Source organism: Ochotona curzoniae, unplaced genomic scaffold (genome assembly GCF_017591425.1).
Source record: "Ochotona curzoniae isolate NIBS_2020 unplaced genomic scaffold, NIBS_Ocur_1.0 contig_2692, whole genome shotgun sequence".
Classification (NCBI taxonomy): Eukaryota; Metazoa; Chordata; class Mammalia; order Lagomorpha; family Ochotonidae; genus Ochotona; species Ochotona curzoniae.
In genome coordinates this window covers 7,869,526-7,896,174 of record NW_024465556.1, presented here as the reverse complement: position 1 = coordinate 7,896,174, position 26,649 = coordinate 7,869,526, and the positions used below count along the sequence as shown (strand labels likewise).

Below are 26,649 nucleotides of genomic sequence, written 5' to 3'. Positions count from 1 at the left end.
TCCTCACATCTGGATATGATAGTCTCCATTACACAGCTACTATATATCCCCTTAAATGAAAAGCCACAATACAAAATCAGCAATAGGCAGAAAAATAGAAATTTACAAAACCATGAAATTAAGCAGCATGCTAGTGAGTGACTAACATGTCACTGAAGAAATTACAAAGAAATCAAGAAACTTCTTGAAGAAAATGAGCTACTGTATTATCTATGAGTCCATGAAGACTTAAATGAGAAAAAAAAATGTTTTGAAGAAATGAAACAGCAACAACAAAATCAAAATCCATGAGATATAGTTTCCACTGATTTTTGTTGATGAAATGTGTCTCCTGTAGGCAACAGATGAGTTTTGCTTTTTTAATTTAGTCTACTAATCTGTGACATTTGAGCTTAAGCCATTTACATTCAGGGTTAATAAGTATGGGTGGTAATTTGGTCCTGTCATTTCAGCAATGGGTTGTTCATTGATTTAGTCTTCTGTTTTTATTTTACTGGGATGTTCTTCACATTTGCCTTTGGCTTTGGTGGGCACTATTCCTCTTCTCTGTTAAGAGAACATCTTTAAGTATCATTTGTAGGGCAGGTTTGGAAGAGGCAAATTCTTTCAATCATTCTATTCAATTATTCAATTATGAAATTTTATTTCATTTTCAAAGACAAAAGAAAGCTTTTCTGGGTATGTTATCTTGGGCTGACAGTTTTTTTTCTTTTAGACTCTGGAATATGCCACTCCATTCTCTGCTTGCCTGTAGAGTTTCCTGTGAGAGGTCTCCTGTGAGTTTAATTGGCATTCCTTTATGTGTCAATTGATTTTTTTCATGTGCACATTTAAGGATCTTTTACTTATGTTTGGTTGAAGAGAGCTTGGTTATCATGTGTCATGATGAAGACTGCTTGTGGTCAACCCTGTTGGGAGTTCTGTGTCCCTCCTGTATGTTGTTTTCTAATTCTTTCTTTAGATCAGGGAAATTTTCCCTTATTATTTCATTGAATGTACCTTTAATCCTAGCTTCTATTTCTGCATCTTCTGGGATCCCCATAACTCTTATATTAGGCCTTTTAATAGTGTCTTTCAATCCTTGAATACTTTTTTTTTAGCTTGATCCAGCTCTGTTTCCAGTTTTTTATTTGTTTCCCCCTGATGACAGTAAATATCTGCAATTCTGAGATTGTTTTTTCTGCTTCTTTCATTCTGTTTGGAACCTGCATTTCTCTCCATGGTTGGGGTTCTGAGTCTAGCAATTGATTTTGGAGGATCTCCAAAGAAATTTCACCTGAGGTGATTCTTGTTTGTGCTTGCCAATACAGAGTCCAGTACAATTTGTCACCCCAATCAGCTTGTGCACATATTGGTGGTTGGAATTGCTGGGTTAGTTCTGTCTGAAGCCCTATATTCTACACATGCCAATGGATGTTTCAGCCCATCCCGATCCTGCCCACCACACACTTAGCCCTCATTCATGAAAACCAGTGGGGATTGCAGCCTAGTCAGAATGACCTTAAATAACCCCAACCAAGGCCACCACCCCCTGCCTTGTTTCCCGAGCTTGCTGGTGGGTGTCATTACCTGACCTGTTCTGGGCTGCTCCTTCTCATGGTTCTTGTGTTCACCTGAAGGGACTTTGTCCCAATAAAGGAGATTCTCAAGCTCCTCCATCAAAACGTTTCCCAGTGCCAGATCTCATGCACACTAGCAGGTCCATGGACCAGCGTACTTAGTCCACCTCGCAGAAACTGTGGACTTTCCTGACTAGCTTTTTCCACTCTGGTTTTTAATTTGGTGCTATACAACCCAGCCAAGCCTGGTCTACACCTTGACACAGCTCACACATGGCTCAGTAGGGGCAGAGACCTAGCCCAGCCCGTGTTATACCTACCCTGGTTCTCACAAGCAGTAGTGGGTGCTGGAGACTATCCCAGTGTGGCACACCCCAGACCCAGTCCACACTTGTGCCGAAGGACACTGCAGCCTTGTCCAGACTAGACAGCAGCCTCCACTCTAGCCTTCGCACTCACCGGTGGGAACCACAACCCAGTCAGGGTGTCTCCTTTGCTCCCCAACCAGGTCTGTTCTCAGTCATAGTTGTTGCTCATGCCAGTGATGGCTCTCACCCAGGTTGGCATAGCCCCTCCTCTGTCTTGGCCTTTGCCTTTGAATGCTGTAGCCTGGTCTGACCCGACCAGCCCCCAGTTCCCAATTCTCACTGGTGGGTGCTGGAACCTGGCCCTGCTCAGTCTGCTCCCATCCCTGGCTCATGAAAACTGGTAGATGTGACAACCTATCCCAGCATGACCTGCACTCCAGCCTGGTTTCTGCACTTGAAGGTGAGCTAAAGTTTGCTTGGCCCTGCCTGGTCTGCCTCCTTCCAAAACCAACCTACACTTTAGCTAACAGTTGGAGCTACCTTGCCCAGCCTGCCTGACCTCCAGGCCTGGGCCACATGCTCACCAATCAGAGCTATGACCCCTAGGGGAGTTTCCCAAGTTCCTGCACTTGACCCACTCCCAGACTCAGATCTCATACATTCCAGTGAGTGCTAGGCCCTTGCCCGGCATAGTCTGCCCCTCCACATTGTCCTAGTATAAGCTGGTGAATGTTGTGATCCAACCCTCTCCACACCTTGTTTTAGGATACACATAAGGGTGCTGCAACCTGGACCTGCCCAGACTATTTTCGGTCTCTATACTTAGAGTGTTGGCAGTACCCATGGTCACTCCTAGCTCAGCCCATCACCACCACAACTCTTGAGCTAACTTGTGCGACTTTTATTTCCACAGGGTTTGGCCTGCTTATCCCCCATAGAATCTGCCCTGGTTCTCTTGTGTACTGGTTGTTGTCCTGACCTTGCCTGATAATGACCCATCCCCTGTTCCAACATTCTGTCAGGTACTTGGTTTTAGCCTTGCTAGAAAGGCCCCTAGTCCTAGCTTTCACATGGATTGGAGTGTGGCGGTCAGCAATGTTCCATACTAACAAACCCATCTCATGACTCCCGTGTGGACTGGTGATTTGGTTTGACCCATACAGATGTTATGGTCTCTCCCCTTCAAACCACCAGGTCTCAGTGTCCCCACATACCCGCAAGTGGCCCTGTCATTGGATGTCCCTTAGGATTCATTTCTCACCTTCAAATACAGTGGCCTTATGCATGGATGTCCCTAGGCAGTAATTCCAGACCCCAAGACCTCAGAGCTTGGCACCATTGGCACTCTGGCTGCCCACAACTCAGGATTTGCCCCCACATGCCAGTGGTGGATGGGAAACTAGGATCCCCTAGCCACAGCCACATGGGTGTGAGGTCCTGATACTTCACACCTCTGCTTGGCCTTACCTGAACACCATCCACCAACATGGTTGCGGTGGGCAGAGCCATGGTCCTGAGCATGCCCAGAGCTGTTCAAAGTCTGTTCACAGCATGATTGCTGTTGAAGCAAATTCTTGGACCTTGGGCTTGGGTAAGGTCAGGATTTGACCACCACATGTCAGTGGTGGGTGGGGAGCTAGGATCTCCAGCAGGAAGCCTGGACTGGTGCGTATTCTCCCAGTCACAGCCTGATGGTTGGGAGATCCAGATACTGGCGCCTCTGCCCAGCCTTCCTGGAGTCTGCCCACCAACATGGAGGCATTCTAGTTGATTTTCTTACGTTACCAAATAATATATCTAATATTACCAAATAAGATATTTTTGATTTTAAACTATAATCAACTCTCAACTGATTGTTTCCATCAGCTACAATTACAATGAATTTTGGCGCTACTGTTCTAAAACTGCTGAAACTTCCAATTTGTTTTCTGTGGACACTACTGAATGCTCACGTTTATTGAACATTTCTGTTACTTTGCAGGATATGTGTGTGTGTGTTTCCCCCTAAGGTCCCACATAGCTTCATGTATTTGGGCCTCAACGTTGAAAGCATTACACCTCCCATTGCAAATGGTTCCCTGGGAACACTCACATGAGACCCCTCTCTATAGCTGCACATTGGCAGTACTGTCATGTGCAATGAGTAAAAGGGGTTTCTGGAAGCTGACAGCCTTCAGTTCTGTGGAATCAAGAAGGCTTAAATACAGACTAATGTTATAAGTCTCAGTAACTACCAGAATAAACCTCAACTTGTGGTAGCTGGACAGTGTATATAGTGAAAATGTTCTGCCTCTTTCAAATCTAGTCCAGAAAAGCTTGAAAATACATGTGTACTGCATGCTTGTGTGTTCATGGGATGGTATTTCTAAACTTCTTTTAGCCCATAGAACTCAAGTCTAAGACCATGTGATGATTTCAACATTCAGCCCCTGAGCACATGCAGATACTTAAACCCTAGTTTCTCAATGTGTTGATGACTGGAAGAAGGTAGAAACTTAACCCAGTTCTGGTGTCTAGTGGATGTGTCTGGAAAGGGTCCTTCTCAGAGGAGGGTTATTAAATCATGAATTCCAACCTGTCTCTGCTTGCTTCTACTACCCACACTCCATGTGCCACTTTCATCAGAGGCCAAACCAGTAATTCACCTGATAGTGAATTTGAACCTTGACAACTATGAGCTAACTGAACATTTCCCCTTATAAAGTTTAGTATTTCACTATAGTGCCAAAGAGCTAATAAACACTTTATTTGGCTTTTAAGTGGTTTTAAGCAATATATGGGGATAGGAAGGCAAATTTGCAGAGAACCTCAGTGAAACCTGGTTTTCATAATACAGCATTAAAAAGGTTATAAATGGGCCTGGTGTGGTAGCCTAGTGGCTAAGTTCTTGCCTTTCAAAACCTGGTATTCCGTATGGGCACTGTTTGTGTCTTGGATGCTCCACTTCCCATCCAGTTCCCTGCTTGTGGCCTGGGAAAGCAGTGTAGGATGGCTCAAAGCCCTGCACTGGTGTGGGAGACCTGGAGGAAGCTCCTGGCTCCTGCCTTCAGATCAGCTCAGTTCCAACTGCTGTGACCATGTAAGGGGTGGGGGGTGAATATTCAGACATAAGATCTTTCTGTCTGCTTCTCCTTCTCTCTGTAAATCTGCCTTTCCAATAAAAATAAATACATTTTTAAAACAAGCTAGAAACATTGCACTGGAATGTGCATCATTTCTCATTTATATGAAGGAAACTGAAGATGGCAAGTCTCATTTAAGCAGCATTTTGAGGCTCTGGGTAGTACAGGCATTTAGAAAGTATGTTAGTTTGATTAGATGCAAAAAACTGGTTAACATTCCACAGTGTAACAGGCCCCTGAAAGCTGAGGTTATCTTTTCCTCTGGACAGAATGCGTGAAATGTACAAGAAGTTAACGTGTAACTTCACATGGATAAGATCTGATTCATGGTGTGTAACAAGTCAGGCACACGGAAATTCTCGATATTCTCCTAACCTCTCAGTCTCAGTGTGACACTGAAGTGTCATGCTTCTCCCTCATTGCTAAGTTTTGGGTAATAATTATGTGAAAATTTGAAAGTGCTTTAAATCAACTCATCAGCTTGTATGGTTTGGACTAAAAGCCACCATTCCTGCTGCCTCTCGAGTGGAGAGGTCAAAAAGGAAGTTGAGAGTCTGAGTTCAAAATTCAGTCAAGCATCTTTCACAGATGACTGTTCTTCCCTATCAAGGTCAACATGGCAAGAGATAATGAACCACAGAAAGAGGGCAGGACACGCCCCCCCCCCCAAGGGAATGAAGCCTGTAGGGGGCTGGCAGGGTTCCCTTGTCCGAAAAGGGTTGGCTGCCTTTTCCTTGGGGGGGGGGGGCAGTGTCTGTGGGTTCTCTCTCTCCATCCGTTGTGATGGTGCTAAGGAGTAGGCTCAGGGGAGCAGCTGAGGGCGCAGCAAGGCCCACCCCCTCGTAAGTGCCCTAGTCATCAGCTAATGCCTGGAATAAATAAATTCTCCATTTGCCCTGTGTGGGCTCATTCATAGCCCAGTCCTCCCGGGCTGGGCACTTCCTCTCTGGGACCGAAATAACAGAGGACGGACAGATCGGGTGTGATGCACGAGTCCTCCTTCAGGGGCCCTTCATTTTCCTAAGCAATAAAAAGAAACACACACACACACACACACACACACACACACACACCAAGTAAACCTCCCCCCCCCCCCCCCCCCCCGCAGCAATGTCCCTCTCCCCCTCGGTGTTTGCTGAAGGACTGCTGCAGCCCGGCAAGCCTCCAGCCCCGGGGATTGGGGGTGGAGTGGGGGTCGCTCTCTCAAATTGGTAGGAGACTTCTGAAGGAAAGCAGATCTCCCGGGTATTTCAGCACCTAGACAGAATCAGGAGGAGGTTCCTAGCCGGCCTGGGGTGGTTGGCCCAGAAGGCGCCCGATCAAAGGCGCTATCTGCTTGTGAGCCTGGGGTCGCGCTGTAAACCTTCAGGTGCTGCTTGCCGCAAGCCGGGGTCTGGGCCGCGCCGCCGCGCCCCGCCCAACTCGGTCCCCGCACCCTCGCGGGCTCCCGGGCTTTGTGGTTCGCCGGTGCAGCTGGGCCCCTGCTGGGGGTGTCGTTATGAGCATGTGCAGACAGCAACCCAAGGTAGAGCGTGCCGGGCGAGCCCTGAGACTTGCCTTGCAATGCCATGTTTGTGTATGTGCTCTAACTCCCGGAGAGCAATCAGGGAGACGGCTCCCCGGCCAGACTTGGCTGATGTTTTCTTGTTTCTGTTTCAGCCTTCAGGATAATTCCTTCAGCAGCACCGCTGTAACAGAGTAAGTGATTCTTGCCATTAAAATTAGACTTGCATGCCTTTCTGCCAAAGCAGCTAGCGTGAAGGTATCCTCCACCGTTCCCAGCCGCTCTTCTATTAGATGCATTGTCTCCTGTAACCGGGCTGTGAACATTGCGTGAGACGTGCTGACTGATGGGGCCCAGCAATCTTTACAGGTTGAAATCAGCATTTTAGCAGCTGCAGAACAGATAGTGAGACCAGCTGATTGCTCGTGGGAGCTCAGTGCTCCAAGATAGCTGTTGTTGGAGCTCAGGTATTTTAAACAGGTCTGTTTGGCGTGTCAGAAAGGAAGCTCTGCTGTGTTTTGCCAACATTGGTGTGGGTATATGGAGTGTGCACTGTATACATATTTACTGCAAATAGGAGATACATGAGAAATGTCTGCAGTTTAATTCCAGCATGCAATAAAACAGGGTGAACTTATCCTTGCTCTCTGGTCTACAGATTAAGGGGCAGTAAACTTTTCTCACATGTTCCTTTGTCATTCTTGGCTTCTAATCTCTTGAGAGCTGGCTCTAGGAGGGAAGAGTCATCTGTGGTTAAAGCTGGTGATTAGGGCAACTGACACCATTAAAAGTAAAAGGAGGGAGAGTAATGTGCTTGAGGTCAGCAGGCAAAATGTTTATTCCATTAGTTACAGTTTATAGCTTTAATTATTGGCATCCCCTCTTGAATATGCTTTAATACTATGTAAGTTAAAGTTAATAGGTTTTGCTAATACAGTATATAATATATAGTTTATATTATATATGTAAATGAAATATGCATGTATATGTTATCTAGCATCTGTTTTCCTCTAGGTGCATTCATAATGTTTACATGTATTTCTGAGGCCTTTGGAAGAAGTCGCTGTAAACAGCTTTTCAGGGAAAAGGCATGTGTATAACGAACTATATTTAAAAAAAATGTTGCAAGCTTGATAGAGAAAGCCTAACTAACTTTGGAAGTTAGCTAAAGTTGTCTAAAACAGCAAGTAAAACAAGTGGATATCATTAATAATTTTAAGTCCTACCACTGTCACAATGGCATGGTGATGGAGGGGTAAGTCTCTGCCGTGCTTCTCAAACCCTCAGGTTTTCCATACCTTTTGTTTCTCTGTTTATGTCACTGCTGTCTTAGTGCACAGCATTTGAGTTCACCTAAGAGCAGGTGCTGAAAAACAAATGCCAGGGTTGACTTTAGCTGATGCAATATAAAATACTCATCTGGGCCTGCCTCCTGTTAATTGCTTGGCAACCTGTGCTGAAACTTTGCTTTTGTAAAGGCCTCAGAGAAGAGGAGTGATGTGTGCCCCAATCTGCAGGCTGAAGAGGAGGCCTTGACTTTCCTGGCACAGGTGTGTAAGTCCTGTTCTCTCTCCCTCTGCTCTGCTTACAAATACCAAGTGCTCGCTTGGCTCGTCAGGAGTCCTGTGTGGCTGAATACCCCAGGTCAGCAGTAGGCATTGCGGCTTCAAAATGGAGACACTTAGCTTCAGATTGCAGATGGGCTTTTCTTTTACTTTTTTGGGTAAAGGTTTTATGGTTTAATACGGGGGAGATTGTGGTATCTTGCTTTTGGACACTCCCCAAGGAGTTTGGATTGCATAAGATCATGTTGTTACTTTCAGAGAAGTGATAGTGATTTATTTTAAAAGGCTCTAAGTGATAATTGGCATACCATCTGGCTAATATAAAAATCTAAGGAGCATACAGAAAACATACAAGGTGGAACACTGCACAGAATTGGGTCATTGAAAGCCAATCATTGACTAACTTGAAATATCTCCTCCCCTCAGTAATCTGCACCGTGATCCTTGGTGCTCTGGGGCATGATCTTAGAGCAGCAGAACCAGCGTACATTATCCTGCAAAGAGACCTAGCAGAATGTGTGGATATGGGCATGCCCTACACAGAGGAGGCAGTTTTCTCTATTACCAATTTTGGACTTAAGAAAAGTTCCTATTTCTTCTCCTGGGTCCACCGAATTCTGACCTCATTCTACCTGCACCACTTGTTTTTTAATGTCTGAAAACCCATTTGGAGATGACTTCTTTTGGATTAAGGACTGGAAATGTTAGAGTCTGTGTCTGAGCGGTCGCTCCAAGTTGTCATTTGCACTCGAGTATGAACTATTTTAGCACATATTGCATCCTGGCAGGACTGGCAAGCCAAGGGCATGACAAGAGTCAAAGACCAGTAGAATTGTGAGGGACTCAGGACACATTTTTTTTCCTGGCTTTTTTCGGGCTGGGAACTTTGTGCTGCTCTACGCCAACTAAGATTCTCCTTCTACCTAAAGGATTTCAACGTCAGAATGACCTTGGCCTTTTCTTGTCTATCTGCAACATGCTTTCTTCTGTTAATTTTCCATGACTCCTTTGCCGTGTTGCCCTAACTTGCACTTGGAAATGAAGCATGCCTTTCAGTCATTCTGATTAGTTCTCATCCAAGGTAGTGGCTTTCAAAATCAGTTGATCATCAGTGTCCCCTGGGGATAGGAATTGGCATCTATGTAAAGCACAGCTTCCCATATTTTATCTCCGAGTGGGAACTCAGAAGGGGTGAGCTGTGTTGGGATCAGACCAATTGGGTTTTGGAAACCTTTGGGTCAGTGTTGAACCTTAGAAGAATAGTAGGTATGTAAGTGCACAATCTGTTTTAAAATTTCACGTTTTGGGCCCTGCCTTCTGGGAGTTTCTGGTTTAGAATCTGCGGTTTTAGTCAGGTACTCCAAGTGAAAATAATGTAGGTGGTTCTGAAGCCATACTTTGAAATATCACTGGAGGCTCTACTCAGTTTTTCCTACAAGGAACATGGTCCAACAGGGGGTGTGGAAATCCTCTTATAGCTCAGCTACAATTTACTCAACAGCCAATTTGAGGCATACTCTTAGTGAGAAAATGGAACTTTTAATGAGCATTCCTCCCATTATCACTTTTTAATGAAATGTCATTCTCACAATCTAGGGGGTGCTCTGGGGTTAGTGTGGTGGAGTGAAAATAATACTGGACTTCATAGCTTTGGGTCTTGGAATTCAAGCACTAAAGATGATGCTTACCCCTCAACATCATCAAGCTGAATTGAGATAATGTGTAAGAGCAGGTGAGCCATAAAGTGTTATAAAACTTTCTTATTTGTAAATTACTATAGTGAAAAGTCCCAACAGAGAAAAAAAAAAACAGCAATGTCTAAGCATTTCACAAAGCAATGATTATGAACACAAATTATTTTATATTGTTTGGACACAAACATATTAAGGACTGTGGGTAAAGTTCATGAGAGCTGCAGAGGAACACATTCAATAGATAATAGATATTTCTTTCTTTTCTTTTTTTTTTTTTGAAGATTGATTTATTTTTATTGGAAAGGTACATTTACAGAGAGAAGGAGAGACAGGAAGAAAGATCTTCCTAATTCACTCCCCGAGTAGCCGCAACGGCCAGAGCTGAGCCAATCCGAAGCCAGAATCCAGGAGCCTCTTTTAGGTCTCCCACATGGGTGCAGGGTCCCCAGGCTTTGGGCCATCCTCTACTGCTTTCCAGGCCACAAGCAGGAAGCTGGGTGGGAAGTAGAGCAGCTGGAACACAAAGTGGCACCCATATGGGAATCTGGTGCATTGCGAAGTGAGAATTTAGCCAGTGAGCCTTTGCACTGGGCCCTCTTTCACCTTTATTTATTAGTAACTGTAAGAAAAACATTGCAATGTAGTGCACATATATATGTAATTTAAATAAATTCCAGGAAACAATGAAGTCTTATTCTGATGATGTTTTCTGCTGTGTTCTCTAACATGCTAGTAAAGGGTATCTAATTTTGAGATTTAATAACAGGCTATAGTGTACAGTTTGAAAAATATAATAGAAGATGATTAGTTTTGAACATCTAAGAGAAATCACTAAAAGATTGATCTTCATTAGGACTCTGTAGGAAGAGGGTGCTGTGCCTCAGATCCGTTTGCTACTAAGTCTGAATTTATTTTCCTCCAAGAGCAGGGCTGTCTAGATAGGGGTTCCTACAGTGAAGTATTGAGTAGAAGTAGATGGTCCTTATCAATGTAAATGAAGACTCAATAGAACAATGAGAAGTTGTGCATGTGTACCAAGTAAGTCAGTAAGGAGAACTGTTTAATTGCTGTGTCTGTAAGCTTAGAATTGAGGCTTTTTGAATTGCAAATATAGTTGTTGTGTAGGAATGAAAACTGGATCAACTAATTAGATCCAGCTTCATACTTTGGAATATATCTGCAATTTTGTATGCTCTGGTGCCAAGTTTCCATTTTTAACTGATTGTTCCTTGAGGAGAAAGATTAATAAATCAAATGAAGAGAAAAAAGTTCCTGCCAAATACCCAAACAGTGGGTGTTGTCAAATTCTAGTGCTCAATGTCTAGTTGAGACCTAGTTCTTAAAAATCAAGTTCTAGATTTCTGTTCTTCATTGGTTTTTCTACTTCACTAATGGAATACATTTTTATTTATTTGCTTTGAAACTCAGGTGCGCTGTCAGGTAAATGTGGTTAAAGCAGGAGAACAAAGTGATACTTAGGAATGTAATTGTTGTTCTCCATGAGACGGACAGAGAGGATTACTGGCATTTGAAAACATGAAGCAACAAAGCAGATTCCTTCATTCTGTTAATATAAATACTTTGTTAAGTCCACTGACTTGTTTTCAATTGCCACAGAGAGCAAAATATTTCTCCAGGTATAGGATTTAGATTTCTATGTGTATCTGTTGCTTAATTATTAACTATAAAAGTATAGTTTAGATAGAACTTGTGAGGGAAAAAGACTGAGGCTTCATCAGTTCCTCCTGTGAATTAATGACATACCATTTACCAGTAAAGACACACTATTTACCATTTATTTAATTTATAAGGAAAGTTTCAAAATTCTAAGTTATTTCTATTCTATTATATTATGATTTTATTTATGTATGTAGGTGTTGATTTACTTATTCATTTTTGTATACTGAGTTTCTTTTTTTAATCTTTTATTATTATTATTATCATTTTATGATACAGTTCCATAGGCCCCTGGGATTTCCCTATCTGCTCCCCATTTCCTCCCCGCTGAGTTCCCTTATATCATGATTAAAGTATAGTTCTTCATTCACAGTCATATCTCCATTATTGTGGGCATGGACAATGGCAGACAGTCCAGCATCCTATTGTCATATAGTAAACAGAATCATTGGGAGTCCATCTTTGATCTGGAAGTAGAGATGCATACTGCATTGTATCCTCACATCTGCATATGTTAGTTTCAATTTCACAATTTGTAATTGTGGCCCTTAAATGAAAAGCCACAATACAAAATCAGCAATAGGAAGAAAAATAGAAATTTACAATGCCATGAAGTTAAATAGCATGCTACTTAGTAACTAGATATGATAGTCTCCATTACACAGCTACTATATATCCCCTTAAATAAAGAGCCACAATACAAAATCAACAACAGGAAGAAAAAGGAAATTAACAGCACCATGAAGTTAAATAACGTGTTACTGAATGACTAATGTGTCGTTGAAGAAATGAAAAAGAAAACAAAGAACCTTCTTGAAGAAAATGATGATATTGTATGATCTATGAGTCAGTGAAGAATTTAATCAAAAGAAAGTGTTTGGAAGAAATAAAGCTAACAACAACAAAATCAAAATCCATGAGATATAGTTTCCACTGATTTTTATTGGTGAAATGTGTCTCCTGTAGGCAACAGATGGGTTTTGTTTTTTAATTTAGTCTACTAATCTGTGGCATTTGAGCTTAAGCCATTTACATTCAGGGTTAGTATGTATGGGTGGTAATTTGGTCCTGTCATTTCAGCAATGGGTTGTTCATTGATTTAGTCTTCTGTTTTTATTTTACTGGGATGTTCTTCACATTTGCCTTTGGCTTTGGTGGGTACTATTCCTCTTCTCTGTTAAGAGAACATCTTTAAGTATCATTTGTAGGGCAGGTTTGGAAGAGGCAAATTCTTTCAATTCTTTACTGTGGAAGAATTTTATTTCATTTTCAAAGACAAAAGAAAGCTTTTCTGGGTATGTTATCTTGGGCTGACAGTTTTTTTTCTTTTAGACTCTGGAATATGTCACTCCATTCTCTGCTTGCCTGTAGAGTTTCCTGTGAGAGGTCTCCTGTGAGTTTAATTGGCATTCCTTTATGTGTCAATTGATTTTTTTCATGTGCACATTTAAGGATCTTTTACTTATGTTTGGTTGAAGAGAGCTTGGTTATCATGTGTCACGGTGAAGTCTGTGTCCCCCGTTTTCTCAGTGTCTTCCTCAGTGAACTCTGAAGTTGGCATAGGGTTTTGCTCCTTTGCAGGGGAGTCTTCAGTAAAATCATTTTGCCTTTGTCTGTCTTTTTGCTCTTGGTCATTCATTGTACTTCTGGATACCAGAATCTATTCCTTGGGGCCGGTTTCTAAGCTGTGTCACCCACAGGTCTAACAGTTCGATTTTACTCATTGCAGTTGGTACATGGCTCTTTTTTTGCAGGCAATTGTGCCACTCTCCAGCGAGTTCCAGGTCTGGGTTCTTATGTTAGATTTCCACCAAGAACTCCGTAGTCCCAACTCCTGGCTCACCACTCTCCACCTCCTGTGACACTGCTTAGGCTGCACCAATGTCTCTGCAACCTTTCTCCTATTTCCAGTTGGAGCAGGTCTCAGAATTAGGGAGGCACCAGGATTCTTATTTAGCTAGGTTGTTATGATGGTAATCTTGCAGGAACCTGTTGGTTGTTAAGTCTGAGGGTCTCATGGACCTATTTTGACCTGTACAATGCCATAGTTGGTGTTATTTTCCTGTGGGACCAGTGTAAAGCACTGAGCTCAGTGAATTCTTGTGAGCTCAGTACATGCACAGTCTATGTTGTCCCTGTAGTCCCAAAACTTTTGTCATACTGTACAAAATGGCACCTGACATACCAATACTAGAGTTCTTGATCTGCTTGCCTTCAGGTCTGAGGGCTACCTGGACCTATCTTTGGTCGAACCTGTAGGATGCCATGTTGTTGCAATTCACTGAGTCAGAAAGGAGTTCACTCCCAGCTCGGCCCACACTCAGTCCTTTCCCTTGCCTTTGCCTCCTTAAACAAAATGGTACCCGAAACAGCTCTAGAAGGGCTAACTGGGTTGTGAAATCTACCCTGTTCCCATGTTACCAATCTGGGATTTACTGCTTTGTCTCTACTCCTGGTCAAATCAAACAGACCAGCAGGACTGGCGGTTCTTTGGGTGTACTTCCTGAGCTTCCAGTGAAAGTCCCTTCCCACCTGGTTGCTAATGAAGTTCCAGCTGCCAATGGAGTTCAGATCGCCATTTGCTGAATGCTGCTGGGTATCAGTCACTGCAACACCACATCCTTGTTTTTGCTGCTTTCCTGTGTCTGTCAGTCTCCAGGTACCCCTCTGCTGTTGTTCTGTCCTCTCCTATTTCCTGGAATGTGCTCTCTCTGCTTCATACTGGTTAATGTTTCTCCATCTGTTTAAATGTGTCCTTATCCTATTCCTCCATCTTGATTGTCTGTATACCTAGCGTCTTATGAATTTCTCCAAACAAAGTACAGTTTTAAAATTTGTGTTCTTCTCAAATAGGTCCACTCAAAGTATGGGATTCTAAGTTGTTTGTAACTTGTCTGAGTCAAGAAAAGAAATAAGGAGTAAGTATTTAGTAACTTTAATAGGTAGGCAAGCATTGTGGTATAGTGAGTTATGCCACTGATTTTAACAGTGTCATCCCATGTTGGAGTGTTAGTTCAAATCTTGCTTGTTCTTCTTCTTATGTAACTCTCTACTTGTGTACCTGAGAAGGCAGAAAGATAACCCAAGTCTTAGGTCCCTGCAGCCCAGGTGGAAGACAAGAATAGAGTTACTGGCTCCTGGCTTCAACCTGAGCTAAACTTGGCTATGATAGCCAGAGTGACGAAGAGGAGGAAACCAGTGGATTAAAGGTCTCTTCCTCTCTGTTTTTCCCTTTCTCCCTGTTTCTCAAGATAAGAAATACATTTTTTTAAAAAATATGGGAATCTGATATTTCTATGACATTTAAAGTAAAGTATTTGCCCTAACTGGTCAGTCCTGAGCTCTGGAGATTAAGGAGCACAGTTTGAAATGTTATGTAGTACTTGGGATGCAGTGAATGCTCAATAAATGTTAAATTAATTCACCTTAGTAAGTGCTTGCTAAATTATTCGACCTGCTAAGACAACAGAGTTAATGTTTCAAATCAAAGTGGTTTTTTGTTTTGTTTTGTTTTTGTTTTTTTGAGTGTCTACTCTGGGATGGCGCTGTGCAGAATAGCATTGCATCAGTGCATCTAGGAGTGGAAATTAGAGTAATTTCTACTTGTGCAATTAGCTACTAATTTAAAAGATCTCAGCTATATGAGGGATAACATAGCAATGTAAGACAAAATGTAGCTGTTACCAAACCTCCTAATGAAGAATAAACACTTATGAATTAAGGTTGAGATAGGCATGTGGAATGTGAATGAATTTGGCAGTGAAGGTTCACTGAGCTGGTAAGACTTGATTTGGACAGTGAAGGATGAGTAGGAATTGAGGATGGAAAAAGCATTGCAGGCTGGGGTGAGGCAGGGTGGGGATGGCTGAAAACAGGAACAAAGGCTTCCTTCACCAAGAGTGAGAGAACAATGCCAATTCATGAAGAGGCTTCGATATGGAAGAGCTAAGGATTTTTTTAAAATAAGATCAATAAGGGCCACCTGCTTAAGGCTGGGAAAGCAGGGGTAGGCTGGACCAAGCCGCTGGGCCCACTGCACTCACACGGAAGACTTGGAAGAAACTAATGACTCTTGGCTTTGGATTTGTTTAGCTTTGGGTATTGTGGCCATTTGGGGAGCAATTTAGCTGATGGAAGATGTTTTTCTGTCTTTCTTTCTTTCTCTGTAACTCTGCCTTTCCAATAAAAAAATGAATTTTAAAAAAGAAAACAAGGCAATCAAGAATGTTCAAGGACAGTGGAATAAGCCATTGGATACATTTTGAGATGTTTGTGACTGCCAATAAACTGATGTAGTTTGGAACAGCCTGAAACAGAATGCAAGGAGACATGAAGTAGAATCTGTTAGGCCAACAAGATTACCAACACTGAGGACACTTGATTCCCTTGCAGTGCTGTGAACACTCAGGTTCCTGCAAAGGTCATATTAACTGAGGTAATACAGAGGAACAGAAACGAAAAGGAGAGTCACATCTAGTTTGGAGCTTTTAAACTCATATGATATGATGAATTAGTATCATTACCTGGCAGACATGCTGGGATCAAAGAGAGTAGTGTGGGTTGTTAATCTTTCTAGTTTACCACACTGGTCTAAGGATGGTCCTGGATTTTTGCTGTAACTGTTGGCTATGGCACAGCTTTTGTTTGTTTTCTTCAGGTGTGGTGAAGACGCAGTCTCTGTTCATGAGGACCACACGGATTGCTCTAGTGTCAGGTATGCCCGCCTTGGCTTGATTCTCATTTGTGAAAGGCAGAAACGCCTTGGGTCTGGCTCTTTAAATTCTGTTTTCATTGAATTCCAAAGATTGTTTCTTGTTTCTCATCTCTTCTACTATATTTTCAGCTTTTTGAGGAGACTTTTTCCACTTTTAGATATCCCTATTAATACCACTGGTGGTGCCTTAAAAATGGAAAATGATCAACTGATGTTCATTGAATTAAACATTGATTAGCCTATTTCAGTACTTCTATCATACAACTTGTGGATGAGTTTCTAGATTGTTCACCCAATTTGGAGTGTGGTCTTGGCATATTAATAGGTGCCTGATAGGAGGTAAGATATTCATAGTTCACTGTTTCTTCTACATTTACTTTGCTCCAAAAACTTCATGTATAGTTATTTGTAAGTGGAAAGGAAACTGATGTTTACCTTCTCATCCTGTAGGTGGCACAACTGAGGCTCATAGAGACTGAAATTCATCCAATATGAGGCAGAATTTGGAGTCACATCTCTGACCCTAAAGTCCATGTGTGGGTAACACACATTTATTGAGAGACTATTTTGTGTGCTAGAAACCAGTTAAAATTGGAATTAGAGATTTAGTCTGCTAGAGGAGATTGAATGATAATACTGTAGGACAATAGTGCCATTATTTCTTAACAGGGGATTCAAAAGGACCAAATACATGTAGTCTCTGTCAAGCTTTTTTTGCTGTAATTTGTGGTGAAGAAAATCTCTAGTCCATATGTGTGCCACCAAGCAGCTTATTGGAGAGTCAGCAGAAGGTAGAGAGAATAGGTTGAATGGAAGGAAACAGGCAGCAGAAGCACTTGCAGCTGGACCCAAGGAGTGATAAGAAATGAAACTCAAGTGACAGATAAGGCTGGGTCTCATAACGTTTATGTGCCATTTTATGGGAATTGATGTTTGTCCTGGAGTTATTTCAGAAACTAGAAGGGATCCTTGGTTTTTTTTTTTTTTTTTTTTTTTTTTTTAGTTTTGTTCTTTTTTGTTGTTGTTGTTTGTTTGTATGTTTGGAAATAACCACTTGATTAAGGTTCTGCCTGAGAATAACAAAAGATTTTATATATTGGGCTACTGCCTGGAGCTGACTTTCCCTGACTGATATTCCACAGAGCCTGCATTAGCTCTGCAAAGTAGAGATTACATTTGTCTTCTGGATGGGGACCATTGAAGTAGCAATGTGACCCAGGCTGTATAACTGCTGAGTGGGGAGATCTTCCAGACTCTTGATCTTTTCAGGACAACATGCTCCTTCTCTGACAAGTGGTAGTGGGATGTTTTGGGGATCACGAAGAACCAATAATATTCTAGAAAAGACATTTCTAGAAGATGACTTTTGTAATAAGGGTTTATATTTGCGTAATGGGAGAAGGTGCTGTTTTGTTCCCTTCTATTTATTGCCTTCCAAGTGAAGGAAATAAACGAGATCAAATTTTTAAAATTTGGGCTGATTTGAAGAAAATGAAGTTCAGGTATTTATTTGGGAATACATTTGAAAAACTACTTCCAACCGCTCCTCCTTCTCTGATTCTTGAGCATTCTAAAACCCTGCTTCAATGAAAAGCATTAAGGTAGCTAAAGACAGCTGTTCTTCCTTTGGTTTTTCATCTAAGAACATAAAGTGAATGAGTAGGATGTTTTTGTTCAAAGAAATACTTTTCCATTGGACTAAGATAGCTTCCAATTAATTGTTTGTAATTAACTTCCAGACTTTTTTGTGACTTAGAAAAAGTTTTTAATTTGTCAAAGATCTCAAAGAAGACTACCAGCCTTTGTCATTAGCATCAATTTGCATTTTCTGTTGCTAACACAGGAGAACTATTTTACTTGTAGGTTTATTAGATTCTCCTTACCAGTCAGTCAGTCTTGTCCTAGGACTTAAATTGAGCCCTGGAAATAGTTTTACTGTCATATCTTGCCCAACAATGCTTAGGTCATGCTCCAGACCACCTGTCCTGATGTTTGCTTTGGTATTTTCCCAGAGAGTAATTGAATATCATTCCCCAATAATATTCTTCAGTAAATTTAACCTTCTCATTGTGAAAAGGTGTCTTTACCAGTGAGCATAGCATAGCAATCTATCCTTTGCTGGCTGTACCTCCTGGCTTTATATTGGCTGGAGTAGCAATGACTGGTTTACCAGCTGACCTTGCTGAAAGCACTTAGTGTGTGTGTTTCTAGCAAAGAACCAGGAAAGATAAGCAACACCTGGGGAGTGTAAACCTCTAATGAATTGCATGATTTAGTGCTGATAATTGCTCTGGGTGAGGTTAATGATACTGATAGCATGAAGAAATGGTCTTTTTGTTGTTGGTGGTGGTGGTGGTGGTGGGGTGTGTGTGTGTGTGAGTTTTATCTTATTTTTTTCCCACTTTCGGTCGCTGAAGATTCCCCTGAGAGACTTTTTAAGAGAAATTTAAGAACAGAAAACGGTGTTATATAGTGACAACTACAAAACTATAGATCAACTAATACAGATTGGAAAGGGCGGTTGAGTGATATAAAGAGCCAGTGTCATATTTCTTAGGTTTTTGTTTCTGTTAAATTATGTGTGTTAAACCTTCTGTTGGGTTCCCTAAACCTGTAGCAGCAATGACTATCTTCGCTTGCCTTCCTGCAGCTGCTGCATTTTGAGGCTGGGCTGGGCTGGTGTGGCAGGAGTGTATTCTTAAGTAGACTTTCCTGCTGCAGAGATGAAAGCAATAAGGAGAATTACCCCGACTCTGAGGCACGCGTAGAGGAGCACCTGCTGCCCCTGCACGAGGCACAGCAACATATAGGGCAGGCCCTGCTTCTGGACGGCGTTTTGCGACACAGCATGGGCAACTTCAAGTCCCGGAAGCCCAAATCCATCCTGAAAGCCGAGAGTGGTAGGAGCCACGGAGAAAGTCAGGTAAGGGCTCTGTTTGGTGAGATATTTGCAGCACTGTCTTACCTAAGGACATTTGATGTGATGCCTACCTAGACAGTTGACTGAGACATGTGGAGTCTTCCACAGGTTAAAAGTTGAATCTCCTGGGCAGGGTAGTAATTTGGGGCCCTTTCACTGAGATTTTGCTTATTTTAAAGAAGCCATTTGGCTTTTTTGGGTAAAGAAGAGTCTGCCATCATTCAACCAGGACACTGAGCTCTTGCTCCAGAATTGGGGAATCTGTTCAACAAAATCGAAAGTGTCTATTTACGTGGAGCCATTTTTCTTGGGCCATAGTTTAAGAGGCTTGAAAAACACAAGTTGTGTATTTGTGTGTTTCTGTGTATGTTGAGTCTAGTTCCCTGAGAGAACACTGACAGATGTGGGGTGAACATTTCATACAAAGATTAAAGTTGCCCTCCGAGTCTAGTTTGAATCCTGGTTACATGGTTTATCCAGCTTCTTCAGGAGGTGACTCAAGTAATTTGGGGCCTGCCACCCACATGGAGAAGTCAGAGTTCAGCTTTTTTGAGTGACCATATGGGGAATCAAAGAGTGGATGGAAGATCTGTTTCTCTGATTATTACATAAAGCAAAAGAAATCCAAGAAGTATTTGAATGAATGATTTGAAGCTTCTTCCCGGCTAGTTTATAAGTTGGTATTTTTAAAATCTAAAAAGTTGTTCACATGAATATAGAAAAGTGGTATTTTCTTAAGTTATAAAAATTCCCAACATAATTTCTAATGATTTTAGAAGAAACGAGATGAATAGAATATACACTGATCTTACTAGGACGTCAGTATTTCCAACATTGATTTGGTAATTGTAATGCCTCTAACGTAACTTTTGGGACATGGATATTCCATAAATGTTTGTGTGTCAGGTTTTTTTTTTCTGGTGTTTGTTTTTGCAAACATTTGCATGGTAAATCTTAAGATATCGTGGGAGACTGAGTTTAATAGGTTAATTATGTAAAAAGGTTAGGTCCAGTTCAGTTTGGCAAATGAGCATCAGTTGATTTTCCTATTAGAACAACTTTGGGAAGTTTGTTTGAACTTACAGTTATGTTATTTGAGTTGTGAATTTTTTAAATTTCTCTTCTTACTTGGCATTGTGATGTTTTATTTAGTCAGTTAATTTTGTAGTGAGGTGAAAATGCCCTCTTCATTCCTGAAGCTTGATTATTATTATCTTCAACTGAATATATCTCTCATTAGAAAGGTGAGCTTGAAATACAGTTTCCATGATGTAAGCTTGAGACCCTATTTGCTGGTTCTCTATCACGTGTGTGATAGGAAGTGTTTTCTGACCAGGGCACAAGTCCCTGATGGGCTGCTCCTGGACTCTGACTAGTCCTGGAGAGGCTCTGATCCTGAACTCACTATCAGAAGTCACCTGTGACTGTGGATTTAAGGGTGACCTTCTGTCTCTCCTTAGCTTGCCCTCTTTCTTGTCATCCTATAGTCTGGCCTCAGAGAAATTACACAGCCGTTACTTGTAATAAAGTACTAATAAACCATGTAATTCCCAGCATATTGCTCAGACACAAAGATTTTCAGGAGAGGAAGATGCTTGTAAAATCTTTACTCATGAAATCACTTTGGGATTCTAGGTATCGGCTAAAATTGCCACTGAAATTTGGGTGGGCTGCCCTATCTAATTCAGTGGGTTTGTTCTCAGTAACATTCCAGGCAAGATACTGGTTGTGTGATACATTTTTCCCCAGTTAAATCCTAGTTCAGAGGGAGAAAGAGGATTATTGAATGCATATAAATAACCTATTCCCAACCCAGCCCCCCCCCCAAGACAAATTGAGGACATGTATTTCAGAACTGGTGGTCAGAGAGGGCTAGTACTATTAAAACATTAAGGGTTGCATAAGCAGTATCTACTAAATTCTTATGGATTGTGGATAATTGAATTATATGGAAGGAACTTGTCATATTTATAAAAGAGTTTGAACACAACTGAATACTAAACAAATAACTACAGTAAAATTTCCCTAATATGTCTATTCAGGCCTATCTCATTCTGATTCCTTTGATCTTGGGGTAGTGGTATCCTAAAATCATCTGCTTTTTCACTGAAGTTTTGCGACTCCTGACTGAAACCCTCTGGTGTCATCAGATACCTGAATCCAAAAGTTTGTTCATTGTGGTCACTGGCTTAAGTTATCTGATCCTTGACCACAGTGTCCTGGAGTCACCTTTGTTGACGGCAGAGAACCTGGCCTAAGCCTTAGTCAAACCTCTGGCAGCCATTAAAGGAAAGCAGTATGTAAGAGGACAGAAGCAGTATGAATAGAGGAAATGTCTGATTAATATGCTACTCCCAAGTTTGTTTTGAAAGGTCTCATGAGGGTTCATGATATGTATAATGTGACATGCAAAATGGAGAATGATCTTAGTTTCAAAAATGAGAGGCAATGTCCTAGAGGATCATCAGTAAACTTATTTTCAAAGAAGTTAAGAATGTTGGATAGATTAACATATGCTTCAAAATTAATTTGATAAAAATGAGAGTATAGTTTTTTCCTCAAGATTTACTATGTATTCTCATTGGAAATTCAGAGCTACAGAGAGGAAGATCCTCCTTCCACTGGTTCCCTCATCAAATGGCCATAAAGGCCAGAGTTGAGCTGATGCGAAAGCAGGAGCCAGACGCTTCTTCTGGGTCTTGCTTGCAGCTACAGGGTCTCAAGGCTTTGAGTCATCCTCTACTGCTTTCCCAAGACACAAGCAGAGAGCTGGAAAGGAAGCTGGAGCAATCGTGACATGGACCGACACCCATGTGGGATCCCAGTGCCACTAGGCTATTGTGCTGTGCTCAGGAATATAAGCTCTGTTTTGATATTGTTTCTCTCTTAAAATGTAATCTATTTCACAACAATTAGGCTACCACGCTGGGCCCTGGATTTCTTTGTTTATTTTTAAGATTTATTTTTATTTGAAAAGTTGGTTTCTGCTGAAAGGAGAGTCAGTCAGAGGTTTTTTCTACTGGTTCACTCCCAAACTGACTGCAAGAGCCAGAGTTGAGCTGAAGTTAGGAGCCAGGTGCTTCTCCGTGGCCTTGCACTCAGGTGTAGGGACTGAAGGCCTTGGTTCATCCTCCACTGCTTTCCCAGGCCTTTATCAGGGAGCTGAATTAGAAGTGGAAAATCTGGGACACCTGCCAGTGCCATGTGGGATATTAGTGCTTGCAGGTGGAGGATTAGCCTGCCTTGATTGGACTCTTAATATAGTTTTCATGGAGGAAAAAGAAATCCTCTAACAATGTAGTTGTAAAATAATATAGCAAAATTAAAAGTGAAAAGATCAATTAAACCAAGAAGCATTTGTGTTTTCTTTTAAACTCCATAGGTAAGTCTAATTTACACTACTGATTGAAAAACCATGGTGCAGATGATGCTAGATTAAAAGAAAGAAGGGTATGGACAGGTCAACACTTAAAATAGCAATCACAATTACTGGTAAAACTGTAGTGTCATCTAATATCAGACAAAACTCTACCAGGACTTGAACATATAAGAGCAGATTTTGAGAGAGCTATTTTTTTTAAAGATTTACTTTTATTATTTTTTAATTGGAAAAGCGGATATACAGAGAGGAGAGACAGAGAGGAAGATCTTCCGTCCCATGATTCACTCCCCAAGTGAACGCAACGGCCGATCCGAAGCCAGGAGCCTCTTCCGGGTCTCCCACGGGGGTGCAGGGTCCCAAAGCTTTGGGCTGTTCTCGACTGCTTTCCTGGGCCACAGGCAGGGAGCTGGAAGGGAAGCAGGGCTGCTGGGATTAGAATCTGTGCCCATATGGGATCCCGGGCGTGCAAGTTGAGGACCTTAACCACTGCGCCACTGCGCCAGGCCCGAGAGAGCTATTTTTTAAGAGTTTTGATAATTGGATGCATGTCACGTTTATTAGGTTTACCATGCATTGTGGTGGAGAGAGTGGTTATGTTTGAAAAATTAGAATATTTGGTGAATTTGAGCTTATATGCTGCTACAGATCTTCTTCGTGTTTATTGTACTCACCAAGACAGTGAGCGCTAATTGTCATGAGATAGGATTCCCCAAAAGTACCTATGAAGAACCATTTTATAAATTTTTTTAAAAAGATTGATTGATTTTTTTAAAGATTTATTTACTTTTTTAATTGCAAAATCAGATATACAGAGAGGAGGAGAAACAGAGGAAGATCCCCCATCGATGATTCACTCCCCAAATGAGCACAATGGCTGGTGCTGCGCTGATCCGAAGCCAGGAGCCAGGAACTTCTTCCAGGTCTCCCACATGGGTGCAGGGTCCCAATGCCTTGGGCCTTGCTCGACTGCCTTCCCAGGCCACAAGCAGGGAGCTGGATGGGAAGTGGAGCTGCCGGGGTTAGAACTGGTGCCCACATGGGATCCTGGCACGTTCAAGGTGAGGACCCTAGCTACTAGACTACCGCGCTGGGCCCAAGATTGGTTTATATTTTTATTACAAAGTCAGATATATAGAGAGGAGGAGACACAGAGAGGAAGATCTTCCGTTCTATGATTCACTCTCCAAGTGATCACAATGGCTCGTGCTGCGCTGATCCGAAGCCAGGATCCAGAAACTTCTTCCAAGTCTCCTATGAGGGTTAGGGTTCCAAGGCTTTGGGCTGTCTTCAACTGCTTTTCCCAGGCTACAAGCAGGGAGCAGGATGGGAAGTGGAGCTGCTGGGATTAGAACTGGCACCCAAATGGGATCCTGGCACGTTCAAGGTGAGGACTTTAGCTGCTAGGCCACCATGCCTGGCCCCATGTTTTAAATTTAAAAATAATCTTTGGGCCTGGCACAACAGCCTAGTGGCTAATGTCCTCACCTTGCACACACCAGGATTTCATGTGGATGACAGTTTGTATCCTGGGTTCTCCACTTCACTTCCAGCCGGGGAAAGCAGTAGAGGATGGTCCAAGGCTTTGGAACCCTGCACCCACATGGGAGGCCCAGAAGAAGCTTCTGCCTCCTGGCTTCAGATCAGCTCAGCTCTTTTGTGGCCGCATGGAGTGAGGCAGCAAATGGAAGACCTTCCTCTCTGTCTCTCTTTCTCTCTGTAAATCTGACTTTTCAATTAAAAAAAATTTTTTTTTTGAAAAGTCCTCCAAAGGAACGGAATTGCTGTATTGTATGCGTTGGGCTGTTACCTAGTCTGAGAGCTGTCTTTTCACAGTTTGCATGCAGGATCCCAAGGTAGCTCTTCCAACTGATTGTTTTCTTTGAAGAGTTATTTTATTTTTATTGCAAAGTCAGATATACAGAGAGGAGGAGAGAGAGAAGGGAAGATCTTCCATCTTCTGCTTCACTCCCCAAGCAGCCACAACAGCTGAAAGTGTGCCAATCCGAAGTGAGCAGCTCAGAGTGGCGAGGACATTAGCTACCAGGCTACCATGCTGGGCCCTCTTCAGACCGATTCTAACCAGGGTAGGAATTCGGACTGAGGGAAGAAAGAAGAAGCCAGATGGCTAATTGTTACAAGCTGACCTACTGATATATTTCTTTCCTTCTCTTTATTGGCTCCTGAGTTAGAATCAGAAGTCTGGATTGTAAAGTGTCAGACTGACATCTCATTTTGGGCAACTTTTTGTTTATTTTGATCCAGATCACTTCCATGAGAGGAGTAGATGGAATCTGAAGTTTTGTGTGCATGTATTCCAGTTTTCAACCACTTTGGATAATTTAGAAAGGGGCTACTTTAGAGTATATTTACTAATCCAATAAAGACAGGGAGCCAAGAAGAGTACAAGAGTGTCCCGGAAGAAGTGAAGGTATTTGGGATAAAGAGAGTGTGTACATGAGCCACAATAAATTTTACCTTTACTTGTTTATTCCTTTCTCAGACAATGGGCTTTGCAAAAGAATGACTTGGATAAGGAACATTTAATGGCCTGTTTATTGGCCAGGGATTAGAGAAGTTATTTCCAGAGTTCACTGACATGTTAAAGTTAAGTTGATATATATGAGAAGTTAGTACTAAGCCTAAACTTTGGATTGAAATGGGCTTGAGACTCGCCTTGTATGTGCTAGTATCCCACATGGGCTCTGGTTCGTGTCCTGGCTGCTCTATTTCCCATCCAGCTTTCTACTTGTGGCCTAGGAAAGCAGTAAAGGATGGCCCAACTGGGACCCTATACTCGTGTGGGAGACCTGGAAGAAACTCCTGGCATAGGATTGGCTCAGGATTGACATTGTGCTACTTGGGGAATGAACCAGCAGATGTAAGATCTTTCTCTCTGTCTCTCCTGTCTAAATCTGCCTTTCCAATAAAAATAAAATACATCTTTTTTTTAGAAAGTGGATTCTAGTACTAGTTTGCTCTTATGTTGAATGACTAATTAGGTAACAAACTATTTCTAAAGAGGATTGATACAAGTTGTGAATGTTTTGTGGAAAATTGGGAATGATTCTCTGTTGGTTATTATGCAAGTCATAATAGTAATCCCTGCCAATCTGATTATGAAGGCTGAATTTGAATAAGCAAACTTCCTGTATCAGACCTCATAACTGGAGGGCATTCTTGTTTTAGAATTGGTAGATGGAGCCTTGCCTTCCTCGTGCTGTGCCATCTGGCATCATGCTGTGAACCATCCTTCTGTCCTCCCCTCTGGTGGCTATTTTGACAGAAGACAAAAAGTTGGAGGCTATGTTGAGCTTTTCTGCTGTAAGCTGTGTGCTGTGGTCATACCACTTACACACTTCCTTGGAGACCACATGTTTGTTCTGGTGTACATCAGCATTGGGTTTCTTCCACTTGGCACCAGTAGGTGTGTTAAGTGGGTGGAAAGGGATCCAGGTCTAATTATGAAATTTTCATTTTTATCTTAAGGAATTAAAACCTCTTCATACTTCGAGACAAAATAACTTAAATAGTGAATATATTCGTTTCTAATTTGGACAGTGAAACCTTAAATGCAAAGAAATATAATAGTTAATTCTAAGCCAATTTTTCCCTAAACAAAGGAAACAAAATTCTGTTTCCAATTCCACTCTGTGCCTTTTTCCCCCCTGTATTACTGAACTACTCAGCAACTCCAATTGGCAAAAGAAAAAACACCAGTTCAGGTGATTGATTTTGAAATTGAGAGTACTGGACAGCTAAATGAACCTCAAATAGAATTTCACTTGCTTTTCACTGAGAGGAAGACTTTTAGGTCCTGAATATGCTTTGGAGAGCTGCTTGCAATGTGTCAAGAGCACACATTTTCTGATTGTGACAGTTGACTTTAGCTGGATAAGTACTTGGGCATATTTGTTTAGGCTGTGGCCTTTCTGATGCCCTAATTTTGAAGCTCTAGTGTAGAGATTTTACTTCAATTACTGCTTAAGAATGGATTTTTTGAAAGAATTGTTAGTAATGAAGAAGGAAAGTGGGCCTCTTGGTCTGTTTTCCAAGTTCCCCTTCAAGTCTTGCTGTAAATTTAGGGGGTGAGGCTAGGAGAAATGGCGCAGTCAGTTCAGAGTTTCAATTTACTGATTTCTTGCATTCTCACCGTTTCTGAAATGCCTCTTTGAATTATCGACCAACATCTCGAATGGTTAAGATG

General features: G+C 41.9%; 1 protein-coding gene across 7 annotated transcripts in view; it reads left to right on the top strand.

The window, feature by feature from the left end:
• Positions 1–6,571: 6,571 nt before the first annotated feature.
• Positions 6,572–26,649, top strand: part of FAM13C (family with sequence similarity 13 member C) — a 112,407-nt gene continuing 92,329 nt past the window's right edge. For 4 of the 7 annotated variants that reach the window (XM_040976064.1, XM_040976059.1, XM_040976058.1 and 1 more), the window contains exons 1-3: positions 6,626–6,687; positions 16,087–16,143; positions 18,865–19,066. In XM_040976064.1, coding sequence (XP_040831998.1) covers positions 6,626–6,687; positions 16,087–16,143; positions 18,865–19,066 — 321 coding nt within the window. Of the gene's footprint in view, positions 6,688–16,086; positions 16,144–18,864; positions 19,067–26,649 lie in introns of those variants that run through there. The other 3 variants (XM_040976065.1, XM_040976063.1, XM_040976060.1) reach the window with 2 other exon arrangements.